This window comes from Trichechus manatus, unplaced genomic scaffold (genome assembly GCF_000243295.1).
Source record: "Trichechus manatus latirostris isolate Lorelei unplaced genomic scaffold, TriManLat1.0 scaffold00193, whole genome shotgun sequence".
Classification (NCBI taxonomy): Eukaryota; Metazoa; Chordata; class Mammalia; order Sirenia; family Trichechidae; genus Trichechus; species Trichechus manatus.
In genome coordinates this window covers 858,491-874,637 of record NW_004444129.1, presented here as the reverse complement: position 1 = coordinate 874,637, position 16,147 = coordinate 858,491, and the positions used below count along the sequence as shown (strand labels likewise).

Below are 16,147 nucleotides of genomic sequence, written 5' to 3'. Positions count from 1 at the left end.
AGACATTTGTAAAAGATAAAGATGATAATGGCTAGCTATCTCATGGCACTGCTGCAAGGACAACATGGGACAATGCCGGTAAAGTACTTGGCCTGCAACACCTTAAGTACTCATCAAATACTTGATTTAATCTTGAACCATCTTTCAAGAAGCCAGGCAATCCTTGGAAACAGATCTTCCTACAAACGAAGACTGAAAATGTCAGGCGAAGGTAATGAGCAGACAGCAAAGCCAAACCACAGACAAGGTACCAAGCATTGGTTGATAGGTTAGTTTCCACACAGACACTTTAACGAAGAAGAAAAAGCCAAAGCACATGTAAAAAACATAATCAACCTCATTAGTGACCAAAGAAATCAAAACTAAAACAACAGTGCGATATCACTGTACCAAAACCAAAAAACCAAATCCCGTTGCCATCAAGTGGATTCCAACTCATAGCAACCCTATAGGGCAGAGCAGAACTGCCCCCATAGAGTTTCCAAGGAGTGGCGGGTGGATTCAAACTGCCCACCTTTTGGTTAGCAGCTGTAACTCTTTAACCACTGCACCACCAGGGCTCCATCATTATACCAGATTTAAAAATTCTGGTGTAATGATATCTCATAGTTTGACTATATCAAGTACCCTAAAACTAAAAACAGAAACAAAAATATACACGGTGCTGGTGGACCAGTGTGGAAAACCCCTACATTGGCTAATGAAGTTGAACATGCCATGCACACCCTATAACCGAGCAATTCTACTCCTTGGTTCATACCCCAGAGCAGATGCAGACCAGCATTCTCATCCCATGGGAGCTGAATCAGAAGCTCAAGGTGGGTCCAGGAATCTATATTTTAACAACCAGGAATCTGTCTTTTAACAAGTTTTCCAGTGATTCCCATGCAAGCTAAAGTTTGGGATGCCCTGCTCTAGACTATCTCTGGCACTTATACTCTAGATGGCATACTTAGGAATATTTGTAACAGCATTGTTCGTAAAAGCAAAATAACAAAACTCTGAAACCACACAAGTCTATCAACAATAAATTGAATAAACTACACCATATTCATAGCATGGAGTGCTCTAGAGCAGTGAAAATGAACAAATTATAGCTATATGGCTCAATATGAATGCATCTTATGGACAAAATGCTGAGCATAAAAAGCAAATTGCAGAAAAACACGATATAAATATATATACATATATATGGGCACACACATTATATACACACACAAGTATGTGCACAGTACACATATATGTATGTGCAAGATATACACGCATATAAACATATAAATATATATTTATACATGGATAGTAAAGCTACAAATAAAAACAATGAGTAAGTATTAGGAAAATGAGAATACTAGTTTATATTGGAAAGGAATGGGGAATGTGACTGGAGAGGTACACTGGGGACTTCTAAGGTACTGGAAATGTTCTATTTCTTTACCTGGCTGGTGGTTATACTGGTATATTTTATATATAATTAATTGTTCTTTAAACTGTACATATATGCTTTATATACTCTTCTACATTGCACCATATTTCACAACAGTTAAAGAAAAAGGGTGATCTTCCAACATTACAAAATAGAAAAGAATGCCAGTCATATCTTAGTTTTACCTGCATGCAAATATATATCAAACCTAGCAACACAGGCTCTGATATTAGGCAACTGGCACGTGAATACCAGCTCCATCACGTAACAAAATACTCTTGGAAATTTTGGTTAACTTACATGTCCTTCAGTGTTCTCATATGTAAAATGGGTATAATTTTTTTAGAATTAAATGAGTAAATACATGTAAAGTGCTTAGGAAAGTGCCTGGCACACAGTAATTACTCAAAAATAAGAAATTATTATTAGAATAAAGGAGCCCTGATGGCACAGTGGTTAAAGTGCTCAGCTGCTAACTGATAGAAGAGTGGTTTGAACCCACCAGCCACTGCTTGGGAGAAAGATGTGGCAGTCTGCTTCCATAAAGATTCACAGCCTTGGAAACTTTAAGGGGGCAGTTCCACTCTGTCCCACAGGATCACATGCAAAGGCCTTAAAACAGTGCCTCGCACATAGTAATTACTCAAAAATGATAAACTATTAGTAGGACAAAATGATACTGAGTTAAAAGCAACATTTCCTGCAGTAAATCCTCAGCATCTATGAGAGCAATGGATCTACCTTCACTCTGGTTTTTCAGATTCTGTGCAAATATGTCATGTACCCTCAATCCTGTCCTCTACTGGGTCCCCATCATCATGTTAAAAGTATTTAAAGACTAACTCTGGTTTCAGGTTAGTCCCAAAACACACACCCCCAACTCCCCTCCTCACACACACAAGCACACCCTCCAGGCTCCATGCCGGGATATTAAAGAGTTAAATCAAAGACATAGAACTAGAAGACACCAGAATGGTTCCTGTCTGATTTCCTGTTATTCTCAAATCAATTACTGGCAGCGTGACATTCCATGTACATTAATCCTTTTCCCTAGTTAAAGAAGTCAAAAATCGTATCAGCCTAGAAATCATCTGTTAGGATTTAAGGAGGAATGTTCAAATCCGTGCCCTTTAATTGTGGCTTGCAAGTGTGGTCTAAGGAACTCTGGCAGTAGTGCATACAGAGCTACAAGTCATGCAGCTGTTTTAATAATGAATATAAAAGGTGTTACACACATCAAGCGCTCAAAACTTACTCTAATAACTCAGTTATCCCTTGCTTGTGTTTGTGTAAAATAATGGTAATGATTATGCCCGTTATGGACTGCATTGCGCCTCCTAAAACGTGTTGGAATCCTAACCCCTATATCTGTGGATGGGAGCCCTGGTGGAGCAGTGGTTAAGAGCTACGGCTGCAAACGAAAAGGTCAGCAGTTCGAATCCACTAGCCGCTCCTTGGAAACTCTATGGGACAGTTCTACTCTATCCTTACAGGGTTACTACGCGTCGGAATCTACTCAACGGCAATAGGTTTGGTTTTTCTAGTTTTATAGCTGTGGATGTAATCCTGTTTGGAAATAGAGCCTCTTTGTTTTTAATGAGGTCACATCAGTGTATGGTGTGCCCTAAACCTAATCACCTCTGCATTATAAGGACCTGTGCAGTCACAGAGACAAGAAGCACAAATTTGAAGATTGTCAAGGAACGCAGGAATGCTGGAAGAGACAAGAATCTTACCCCAGAGCAGATACAGAGGGAGCCTTCTCCTAGACCCTGTGCCCTGAATTCAAACTGCTAGCCTCCTGAACTGTGAGAAAACACGTCTGTACTTGAAAGCCACCCGCTTGTGATATTCCTATTACAGCAGCACTAGGAAACTAAGACAGCCCCCAAATGTTCAAATAAATAGTAATGGCAGAATGGCCCACCAGGTATTAAAACTTATACAAAGCTACTATTACCAAAGAGTAAGGAAGGCATGAACACATGGCTGGCAGCACTTACGTCTTGCTTACTCAGTGAAAGCACTGCTCTAAGTGATTTATTTAACTTATTTACTCTTTACAGGAGCACCGGTGCCGAAATGGTTAAGCACTCGTCTGCTAACCAAAAGGTCAGTAGTGTGAACCCACCAGCAGCTCCCCGGGAGAAAAGACCTGGCAAGCTGCTCCTGTAAAGATCACAACATAGGAAAATCTATGGGGCAGTTCTACTCTGTCCTAAAGGGTCGCTATGAGTCGGAATCGACTCAACGGCACACAATGAGAACATTTACTCTTTACAACAACCTTATGATAGATACTATTTATTATTCTCATTTTACAAATGAACACACTGAGAGGACAGAAATGTCAAATATGCTGTCTAAGTTCACACAACAATCAAGTGTCAGAGCCAGACACAAAGGCTCCAGGGTTCCCATTTTTAACCACTACGTACACTGCCTCTCTAGGCTAATAAATAATTCAGTTTACTGAAGAGAGAAAAAATAAATTGATTCAAATATCTACAGAAAGCCCTTCAGATCATAAAAAAGAAATTTTATTTCATGTGTAATTGTGTGAGTGTATGCTATCTATATAAAATCTAGGGGGAGAAAATAAAGCAAGTTCCCCTACCTCACACCACATACAAAAATAAATTTAAGATAAAATAAATGCGAAAATACAAAGAGATTAAGTAAAATTTGATACAGTAGAAAGCCTGCAAAACTGTCTTTGGAGGTAGACAGGTCTCAATTCATATCTCCATTCACCAACCAAAGAAGAGCATTATAGACACACATCTACATTTCTTAATTATAAAAAACCAACACTTAGGAAAATAAGGAATTAGAACCAGGACAACATCCATTACATAGGCAAATACTAAAAAAAAAAAAGCAACCTCACTGTTTTCCAAAATGTTTTTATGTTTATATTCAGTGATCTGCTGCATAACCCACTGTTATCTATGTTTAAACGTATCACTATTCCTCTTTAAAACAGCTCCATCAAGACAGCCTCAAATAAAGGGAAGACCATAAACCCAATCATGAATTAAACTCGTTTTCATTTACGAGGTACTTTAACTCTAAATCAATTTGTAAATTAAATCAGTGGTTATGATCTTCTAAAGGAGCCCTGGTAGAGCAGTGGTTAAGTGCTCCACTGCTAACCAAAAGTCGGTGGTTCAAACCCACCAGCCGCTCTGTGGCAGAAAGATGTGGCAGTTGGCTTCCGTAAAGGTAACAGCCTTGGCAACCCTATCGGGCAGTTCTACGCTGTCCTACAGGGTTGCTAGGAGTTGGAATCAATGTGACAGCAATAGGTAAGCAGGTAAAAGATATTCTCCCCAAATGTTCTTAGTTATCTGTCAAATACAAAAGACAGAACTGTAAATAAAATTTAATACTAAAAATACAAACACTGCATGCAAGCAATTATTCTTTCAGAAAAAAAAAGCATAGGGTGAAAGCAAGTAAAATGCATATTAATAGGCTAAGGCCACACAAAGAGCACAACTTTTTAAAAATATTGTAAGATAAAGTCCACGCGTGTAAGAACATAAATAGACTAGAGGAGCCCTGAAGCACCAAGTCCCAGGTATGCAATTACCTGCAAGACTTGTCTCCTATTCCTCATCGGTGCGCATGGAATTCTCCATCTACAAGCTACAGCTACTAAACAGCCATTATAAATGGGAACAAAGGGCCTCTGGAGTCAAGATCTTGGGACAAGTATGGGCACTTTGCATCCCTCATGGCAACCTCCCAGAGCTTCAAAAAGCTACACACTCACACGAGGGTCAACTGTACACTCAACAGAGAGAAAACTAGCTTTTCCACATTATAATCCCTCAGTTTAACCTTTTTTAAACTAAAAATAAATCTTGGTAGGGCCTTATTGAGAAATGGGTCACTGATACGCTCAGAGAAGGTATTATAAGAAGCACCACTGAAAAGATTAGAGTCTGTTAGTGCCCAAACCTTCTGCTTGAAAACTTCAGGTCAAAAAGACATTGAGTTCTTGGCCTCCCTGGTCCTTCTGAAGAAGGTAAGAGCAAGAGAGGTTGTAACTTACTAAATTTCAAATGTCTTTTGCTGTCTGGCTGAAACAATATTGCCAACATTACCAGAACTACCAAGAAAGATATCTGAGTAGGAAACGTCCACAAAAAGCATTTCAAGGCTTAACGTCGTACACATACAAGTGACCTTTAAATGCAGTGAAACAATCAATCTGCCCTTTGTTACCAATTTTCAACTTCTTTAACCTCCCAAATGGCTCCAGAGTACCCACGTGTCTTTCCAAATTTTGTGACTGTTAAAAATATACATGACACAAATATATGGATAATTTGACAAACTGAATGGAAGATGCCAGACACAAAGGGCAACAGACTGTGTGAATTTGCTTACACAAAACACAAAAAAATAAGCGAAACTAATCTATGCGGAGAGGAGGCAAGTAAGTGGTTACCACTGAGGGAGTGGCTAAAGATTGGGAAGGGGGTGCTCTTGGGGTGCTGGTGAGGCTGTATCTTGATCTGAGTGATGACTGATTACATACAATGTTCAATTTATGAAAATTCAGCATGCTATCCACTTATATGTACACCTTCCTGTATGCATTTGGTATTTCTATAAAGTGTGTGTGTGTGTGTGTGTGTGTGTGTGTGTGTGTGCATATGTATGATTTGAATTTTGATTTCCCTGAAAGATAATATGGGGAAGCAGGACATTAGAACCTGACCTTAGAGATGTTGTCATCAGATAGACTCTACTGGGGGTAAGTGCCAAAGGAGCTGCAAAAGGCTAATATTTGGGCCGCACAAAGCACACTTTTCTTTATTTACTAGACCAGCAAGCCATAAAGAATGCACTTCAGACTTTGAACCTTTCTGTTAACCAATTAAAACAACAAAAAGAAGAAAAAAAAACTAAAGAGGTCACAGTCTCTAGTTTATTAAAGATTTATGTTAAGCAGAGAGAGTGGATTAAATCCCCTTTAAACTTAATAAAATGAACAGTTTTTAGTCATTCATTTCAGAGCTCATTTAATAGCCCCCCAATCAACTAACAGACATTTTGTTTAAGATTGCAGTCAAGCCAAGTGTACCCACCCACTGACAATAGGTCACGTTACAAACAAAATAGTTCTAGGTTTTCTCAGCAGCAAACAAATCGTTGTCTGTATTCAGTTACTCTACCAAATATTCACCAGAACCTGTTTGTAGTAGGTCCTATCGAGATGTGGACATGTATTTTTCAAAAGATGCCAACTAAATTCATTCGTGGGAGAAAAAATTCCATCTATTCAAATGGAAATGCGCCATTAAAACATTTCAAAATTTAGTGATGAAATCTCTTGAATTTACACAGACATTAAAGAACATGGAAAAACACAATTTCAAAAAACATGCTTAACGTGAGAGTGTCCAGCCTTTTAGGAAGCATTTTAAGTTCCAGGAGTCACAAAAAAATTGTTTTTTGAAGCACTTAATTAGCGTATTATTTGGTGACCAAGAAAATATTAAGAATTATAAAATTGATAATGAATTTCCCCCATGATTTTTTTCTTCTTTCTCCAAGAGAATATACCAAAAAATGAATAAAATTCCTAAACTAACCAAGCACTAAATTTTGGCTTCAGATACCAAAATCAAGCAAAATATTTAAGGCCAGGATTAAAGAGACAGGGTAACTCAAAGCTGCGAAACTCAAAACTGCAAAAAAAAAAAAAACCGTATCCGCTCAATAGAGAGGAATTGAAATTCCTCTCTAATGAGATATTCACTCCTAAGTATCATATTAAGGAGCGCTGGTGGCACAACAGTTTATCTGCTCAGGGGCTAACCAAAAGGTTGGAAATTCAAACCTACCTGTGGCTGTGCTGGAGAAAGACCCAGCAATCTGCCTCAGTAAAGATTACAGCCTAGAAAGCCCTATGAAGCAGTTCTACTGTCACTTGTGGTCACTTTGAGTGCAAAACTGCACTTAACAAGAACAAGTATCATATTAAATGGGTAGCAGCCCTGTGGACAGGGGAAAGTCCATCAAGTTTGATTTTATTCTAACAGATATGGTTTTAGTCTGAACTCTCAGAGTACTCAAAATGTCTGAGTTCCAGTTTTACCATATCTAAAATGGGGATAAAATCACCTACCTAACAGGGTTACAGAAATAATGAACTAAACACAAAAAGCTCCTAGAGTAGTGCCTGGCACACAGTGACCACCCAAACGTTAGTTTCCTTCCTTTGAAATTATAAATATTTAATTCTTACCTTTTGTTCAATATTACACAGCATTAGTTTGAAAAGAAGATTTGAAGAAGTGGCAACAAATATCTAAAGTTTCACCAATGTTCTCTGTTACATATGCTGTTCGAAGTTATATGAATGACCTACTGACAATAACTGGAAATTAGATAAATTGTGAAATGTTTAAAACTGTGGATATAAAAAAGTGAAAAGGGTGATCCTTATAATTCTTACTGAAAATAGTAACACAAATGTTCAGTATTTAGTGCAACAGAAGAAAGTCGATTAAAAATTTTTTTAATAATGAGTCATTTTACATTTGTGGCTCTAGAAAGTCCTGGAATTAATAAAGATTCCCAATTATGTACCTTTTTTTTTTAAAGGATATAATTCCTTAATTTACCTGTAACATTATCAGAACGGCAGAAAACTGGGTATGAAAGTTTTATATTATGATGGTAAAGTAAATTTAACCAAGAACCAATATTAAAATTACAATGTATAATGGAGTATAACTACTGTTACTCTAGTCTTTATTTTTTTAAGTAGGAAAACCAGTCTTTCTTACCTCTATTCTTTCCTTGGTTTCTCTTTCTTTTATAGGTAGGCGTATTTTGTGAAAGAAAACCTTAACAAAAGATTGTGGATCAAGCACCTCTCCAACTTACCCTATTATGAATGCCATATTGCATTTATAATAGCACCTTCTTTTAAATGGCTCAAGCTGCTTTAAAAGCATTACACGATTAATTCTCCCAATGCTACTTGGGAAAAACCCAACTAAACTGTTTACCTAATCAAGGCACTAGACCAGAATACCTGATTCCCATACTAAATATTCTTCTGTACCTCAAGTTCTACATACTAGTAACGTCCATTTTCACACAACACTTTCAATAACAGCTGAAAAATTAGTCAAGAGAATGTATGAAATACCGCAACAGTTTAACAATTATAATCTCTCAAGCACAGATAACTCAGCACAATGTGATCATCCTCCATGATGTCAACACGGAAATGCATCCATTATTTAGCTCCTCATTATTTTAGCCACTCTTCCTTTGAACCTACTTATACTCAGCCTGCATAACTTTAGGTTGTTTTGTGTTAGTTTAGTTGGTCTTCATCTTTACTCTCCTTGATCTTCTATTCTTCCATTTAATCTAATTTATCTTCATTTAAAAGCTTTGAAATCTGATTATTTTTGTCAGCACTTCTCTGCTTTTCTATGTGCAAGACTATCCCAGTAACATGAGATAGTTTAGAAATTATTTTCTTGAACCATAACTAGTAGAACTAATATGTTTTGTTCCACACAGTAAACCAGAAAAAAACCATTCCCATCGAGTGGATTCCAACTCCACAGGATAAAGCAGAACTGCCCCGTAGGGTTTCCAAGGAGTGGCTGGTGGATTCAAACTGCCAACCTTTTGTTTAGCAGCCATAGCTCTTAACCACTGAGCCACCAAGGCTCTGCTCACACACTAGGGATTCTTAAATCTGGCTGCACTTTACACCAGAATTTATTTAATTAGTTCTTAATAATGGACTTTCTGTTTATTCCAATCGTTTGTAATGATAAACAATGCTTCGATGAGTGAATATCCTTATATATATAGCATGTGTACATCATGAATACAGACATATCTATAGAAAAATAACTAGAAGACTTGCTAGGTCAAAGGGCTGTATTTTTCATGCTGACCCATATCGCTCAATTCAAAGTCCACATGGAGGCTATATTCTCTCTCTCAAAAAAACATGAGAGTGTAAAAGTAATAAAATGAATGACTTTTATTCTCAGTAATATTATGCTTACTTTCTTTTAAGCTTAACAACAACAAAAAAAAAGTTTACTTTTAGTGGTAAAAGGAGGCACAGCCAAGGAAGAAAAATTAAGTTCAAAAGTCAAGCACAGAAGAAATACAGATGACTTCTAACCTATCATATATAATAAACTATCGTTATTAAAGCCTCAGAAGTCACATACTACTACCCTGGACACCTGAAAATCCTTACATTTTTAGGTTGAAAATTAAAGCCATTCAATGTTTTTGAACATAAAGAGAAAGGAGACATATTTGAAATAAATTTAACCAGCCTCAAGAATCACAGAACTGAAAAGTCCCTTAGAGAGCAACTAATCCAACCAGGGCAAAGATTTTACTGTTGAGGAAAATGAGGTCATGTGAGTTTAAGAGAATAGACTACATCTGGACCAGATTAGAACCTCAGACTTCCTGCCCGTGACACTAGCTTTTGCCCTTGACACTTCGCAAGGGCACTTCATCTGCACAGAACAAAACCCTCTGGATGACAAACACAAAGTGATCAATGAACTATTTACTGACACATCATGTCAAACTGTAGTGAATGGTGAAAGAGACATATTTGTAGACAGTCCTTAACATATATATGTGTAAGTATAAATATATATATATGTGTGTATGTATATATATTCGCAACCCAAGGGCAGCAGCATCAAGGGAGTAACAAATAAAAACTTAAGAGAATTTATGTATAACCTATTTTTTTCTTTAAAAAACTCTATAATAACACAAACCATAACCTTTCAGTCCAAGTATTTCAAAAAGTCCCATTTAGCTTCTGAACTGACCTTCTGCCTACTTTAAACCCATCACTTTAAATCTGGAGAAGATATAACTCCCATTAAAACATTAATCTGTATATCTATATCTATTCCTTGGCATGAGTATGGTTGTTTTAATTAAAACTTACCTACATATAGTTAAATACAAAGACCAGCACCTGCTCGTATTAACTAATAAATAATTAGTTGAAAAATTAAAGGTTTCAGTAGAAAAAAAGAAATATGAAGCATAAGGATTCAACTTATAGCTCTAAAGTCAACTTGTAAACACTTAAAGTCTAAAAGGTGTACAGAAGCCCTGGTTGCACAGTGGTTAAAGCACTCAGCTGCTAACCAACAGGCTCGTGGTTCGAACCCACGAGCCGCTCCGTGGGAGAGAGACGTGGCAGTCTGCTTTATAAAGATTCATAGCCTTGGAAACTCTATGGGGCCGTTCTATTCTGTCCTACAGGGTCGCTATGAGTCGGAATCGACTTAACAGCAGTGGGTGGGTAGAAGGTGTACTGATAGCAGATATGAAATACTTATTCAAATGACACAATGCAAATTCCAAATCTATCATACTTAAAAATGGCTGATAAAAATCACCGCCAAGTCTTTGCAGTGCTTAAACTTGATTACTTTTTGTATTTGAGCCAAAAGAACAAATTTGAATAATGTTAACTTGAGCAAAATGGTAGAGTGTATACACAAACACTACATTTCTTAAACTAACAGCTCTGATTTTTCCTTAAAAATTACTCTTCTAACTGGAGAATATCCTCTTGAAAACAGGATGGAAATTTGGTCACTTAGGATTCAAAAAAAAAAAAAAAAAAAGGCATTTTAAAGCAAGATTAAACGTTGCTTTAAGTCTTGACATTTCCCGATTAATAACCCTAAAGCTTAATGAGGCACGGTAACAGATTTAAGAATTGAAGACTTTTAATGAAAAAGGAAATTAAGGACACTCTGATGCAATATAATGTCACCAAAATAATCTGTTCCAGGAAGGCTTTAGTCTCTTCATGAAAAAATAACAACAATTTAAAAAGAATTTCCTGTCAAAATCTCAGTCCAAACGTTTAGAAGGCCAGAGGCAGACGTGGATGAAGGTATGAAAGTCAAAAAGTACACTGCACATAAATTCAGAACTTGTAACCGAGACTTCAATATATACGTGTGTGCGTGTGTGCAGAGTCTTTTAAAATATATCCAACAAAAACATTGTAGGATACAGAAATTATTATTTTTCAAATCACTCCTAGCACATTTGCAATGCAGCACCTTTTAGTAATGACCACGTGTTACAAGATAAGAACAAAGGTATGCGTAACTACACCCAACAAGTAAAAGAAACACTGCACACCAACTATCTAAGCTAATTCTCATTGCTTCTCCAAGAACTTAAAAAGACACGGGAAAATCAAATGAACACTGCAAAAATGTACGTAGAGGTGCTGTACACATAAGATGATTGTTGTCCTCTAGACTTTCTACATCCTGAAGTAAAGCTCCTTGTCATGTACATTTCATGTGTTCAATTATTCTCTTTAAACTTTATACTTAACAGAGGAAAAACATGTACCACTTATATACTTTTTCTTTGAATGCCCTCATCCAGGGTTGAAAGCAAGGCCTATGTGATAAGACTAAGAATCTAGAATTTTTATGAATATTAATGTCCTTGATGCTTCATAACCCAACACGTGTGTATTTAAATCAGAACATGAAGTTATGCAATTAAAATGTGAACTAGCAAAACAAAATAGGTTTCTAATCTATAATTACTGGGTAGGTAGTAAAAGTAAAATTGATCTTTCTTTCCCTAAAGATAAACCTATTTTAGGATTTCAAAGTCACTTCTATAATTTAAAGGGAAAGCTCATCACAACTTTGTAATTTAAACATTTTGTTCCTCGATCGGTGAAGTTTAATGCTCAAATTTTGAATTTTTTTTTTTGCAAAGTGTACTAATGCCTAAAATTAAAATGACCACAAATGAAGAAAATTTTGAAGCTGAGTATCATAAAATATGCAAAATTAACTACAATTATGTAACTCTAGTTAACAGCATAAAAATCAAAAAGAAAAAGAAAAACCCACTGCCATGGAGTCGACTCCTACTAATACTTAACAGCAGAGTAAACTAATAAAGAATCTCTCAAAATAAAACAAGGAATGCGGACACTTCAGTTAATCAATGACAATATAAAGCCCTTTCTTAATGTTCACCCACTCTTTTTTAACTGTTTAGAAAAAATAGGGTTGCTCTGTATCTACACTAATAACCTACACATTCTCTCTTCTAAAACTCTTAGCTGGCTGAGTCTGGTCTGAAACAGCTAGAGTTTCAGTAGCAGATGACTGACTGCAGAGAGGCCACTTTCACCTTGCAGATAGATCTCTGCTGTTCTGGTGTGCAAAGCAGACCATTAGCACAAAGACATTTCTAATCTCAGTTGTACAATCCACATGGAGCACTTGACCCTAAAACTCTTGTTGCATAAACTGCTCTGCTTCCACTCTTGATGACCTTCCAAATCACTCAGTGTTACTGCTTGACTTACAATCGAGAAATCAGAAGACTGCCAAATAACTTGAGGACAAAGTTTTCTTTTTTCATGAAGGTTTATAAATGGCAAAAATTGGCATAGAAGAAACCAACAAAGCACATATAATTGAAAAGATAAGCACATTATTTGACTTTTACAAGTGGTATTATGAGAAATGCTAAGGAAAAAAAGAAATGACATAAAATTCACAACTGACTTCAAGGCAGATGACTAAGGGTGGAAACGAAACTGATCTAGTCATGACACAATTAGGCTGTCTCCCACGGTATGAATGACCAACTAATGTCTCCTGTTCTAACTCCTTTGCATAGTGTTTAATTAAAACTCACTTTCAGATACAAAAGATAGTGAAAATGACCACCTACTGCTGGATTCAGATTCCGAAGATTTACTAAGTGGTTTGTAAATAAGACCACCCAATGATGTCCAAGAATATTGTTTTTAAAAATAAGGTTTTTTGATCTATTTTGATCTTTGACATCTCCTTCGCTACCAAAAATGAAAGAAAACTCTGGTGTGCAGAGAATTCATAAGTTTGTCTTAACTTCAAATACTTAAAGTCGCGCTTTTTGCTTCTCTCCCTTCAGCTTAACCTCTTTAATAAACCCCATTTTTAAAGAAAAAACAATAAAAGAAGTGACAGGAGATGAAAGAATGAGGAGTGTGCGCTCCAAGAATAAAGGGCGGTTTTATAACAGGAGGTACTTTTGTTAGCAAGGGACTGGCAGGTCTGCTCCAAGTTAGAAGAAATTCCACCCACTCCCCAAAACTGCAGAGGACAAAAATGTCTAGTTTAATAGTTCTGAAATCGCAGTCAGAAGGAGCTTAGGAAAGACTGGTGAGTGGGGAAAGGGGAGGGCGAAATATCAGCAGGAGAAGAAAGAACAAAAGGAGCCCCAAGAAAGGAGAAAGGAACGACGGGACTGGGCTGCCAAGGAGCCAGTGACTGGGAGAGAACCTGAAAGTGTGATAGCGCGACCCGGAGGAGAGCGCGGAGCGGGGCAGGCAGAACATGGCCGGGCGCGCCGCACCATGGCGCACCATGGACAGGGCTCAGCGCGGCCGCAGCCCACACCCCTCTAGAGGGCAGCGGGAGAACGCGCAAAAGACCGCGGGCGCCGACCCGGCCCGTCCCGGCGCCCGCAGCCACCACTCCCCCAGGGGCCGGAGCGCACCTCCTGACCCGTGAAGACTACAGAGACGGCGATCCGCACCATCTGTCCCCGCCCGGGCCGCCCCCGGCGCCACAGCAGTTCTGAGCCTTGCCGGCACTTTGTGGGGCTCTCACCCGCTGGTCTCCCCCACCCACCGCTCGGGCGAATTTACCCAGCGGCCGTGCCCCGAGGCGAACGCGGACACGCCCCTCACCCGCAGCCGCCGCTGACCCGCACCTCAGGCGGGAGCAAATTCCAGGTCCGGGTATGGCACCCGCCCAATGCGAGGGTCACGGTTTATGTGCGGCATAGCCTCCCGGAACCCGGCTGGCCGCCCAGGAGGGGCCGCATGGCATCCTCGGGCCGTTCGCCGCGGAAAACTTGGGCAGCTGGCCGGGATAGAGACCGGTAGCGCGGACAGAAGAGGGAACCAAGGAGGGAACCCGCGACCTGCCTTGCCTGGAGCAGGTGCTTCCTTCCGCGGAGTAGAGTCTAGCAGTGATAAAATGGAAAGGCTGGGAGCTTTCTCCCGAGGGTGTAAAAAGTGAGGAAGGCTCCTGGCCAAGGCACCTCCGGGCCGCACACGGGTCAGTGCGAGCTTGGGGGAGGGAGAGGAATGATACTCGAGTAACGGAACTTCTCCCCGCCCGGGGGGAATGAGGGCGTGCGGAGCCAGGGGCTGGGTGCGAGGTGCCTGCTGACAGGGACCTCTCCGGACTAGGGGGCGAGGTTTTCTTTCCAGGTAGGACTGACAGAGAACATTGTTTGGACGAGAGAGCAAGAATAGGAAGCAACTCTGGGCTGGGATAAAGACAATAGGACCGTGGAGCCCTTGGGCACCGGGAGGCGCGCGCTACCGGGGTGGGGTGGGGTGGGGTGGGGTGGAGGCAATACCCGTAACTAACACACCAGAGTGAGAATTTCTACCGCAAACTCGAGACTTACGCCTCCAGAAATTAAAAAAAAAAAAAGAAAAAGCAAAGTGCGATGCAGGGGGTGAGAAGCACAGAAAACTGCAAAACCTGTAATATATTCCGCCTCACCCTTCGGCAGCCCACCCGCGAGCTCCCCCAGCCCCAAGGAGGCTCAGCGGGTGCCCTGCGATTGGCCCCCTCAGGCCCCAACAGAAGAAGCGCGGAAGACCTGCTGGCCCCTCCAGCCCTGCCCCTGTGCCCCGGCCGAGGCTTGTGCCTGCGCAACTCCGGGCCGCGAGGTGCGGCACCTCCCTTCCCGAGTGCGCAGCCCGGCCCGGGGAACAAAGGGACCCGGCGCCTCCCGCCCCACCCCGCCCGTGGCCCGGCCCGCGGGGCCGCCGCGTACCTGGAGCAGGGCCGCCAGCAGTGGCAGCAGGGCCCGCGGCGCTCTCACTATCCGGCACATGGAGGCGGAGAGGGGCCGAGCAAGGAGCCGGAGGCGGCGGCAGCGGAGGCAGCGGCAGCACCAACAGTCGCGCGGAGAGGGTTCCAGGCAGTTTCCACCCCTTCCCTTCCCCTCCCACCCCACCCCCTTCTCCGCTGCTCTCCTCTCCCCGCCAATGGAGAGAGAGCTGATGACAAATAGCGGGCCGCGGAGTCCGCGGGACTCGCACCAGGAGTAATAAAACAGACCGAGAGATCAAGGAGCTGGGGAGGGGGCGGGAGAGAAGGGCGTGCGTGCGTGTGGGGGAGTGTTGTTTGTGTGTGTGTGTGTGTGTGTGTGTGTGTGTGTGTGTGTGTGTGTATGTGCGTGCGTGAGGGTGATGGCAGCACAGGCGGCTCAGCTCCGGCCCGGAGCACGGCGGAAGCCGCGAGGGATGCTGGCGGCGGGGACCTTGGCCCGTGTAGTGTGCGGAGGTGGAAGCAAAGCGGTTGGCGCTCCCCAGGAACTCCGCAACGCGAGGTTTCGGGCTCGTGGTTGTGCTTCCTCCGGGTTCCCTTTCCAGGGCCGCTGGGCGCAATGAAGACACCGGGAAGAGCACCGCGGGCTGTGCGCGAAGCGCCTACAAAAAGCAGCAGTCCTGCTACCAGGCGTCGCAGCTGCCTGGGGGCTGAGGGCCGCTTCTCGGCTCCCCTTTCCCGTCGCCCGGCGAGTTGGACACTGTTCTCTGGCCTTGGCTACGCGGGGATGAGACGAGGGGCTGGCGCGGCCCCTGCCGCCGTGGCTCGGTCCCGTGCAGCTGCTGCC

General features: G+C 41.2%; 1 protein-coding gene across 1 annotated transcript in view; it reads right to left on the bottom strand.

Annotated features, from left to right (window-relative positions):
- Positions 1 to 15,437, bottom strand: part of CDH2 (cadherin 2) — a 262,696-nt gene extending 247,259 nt beyond the window's left edge. Inside the window, exon 1 of the mRNA XM_004387755.3 lies at positions 15,305 to 15,437. Coding sequence (XP_004387812.1) covers positions 15,305 to 15,364 — 60 coding nt within the window. The 5' untranslated portion in view covers positions 15,365 to 15,437. The remainder of the gene's footprint in view (positions 1 to 15,304) is intronic.
- Positions 15,438 to 16,147: the final 710 nt, after the last annotated feature.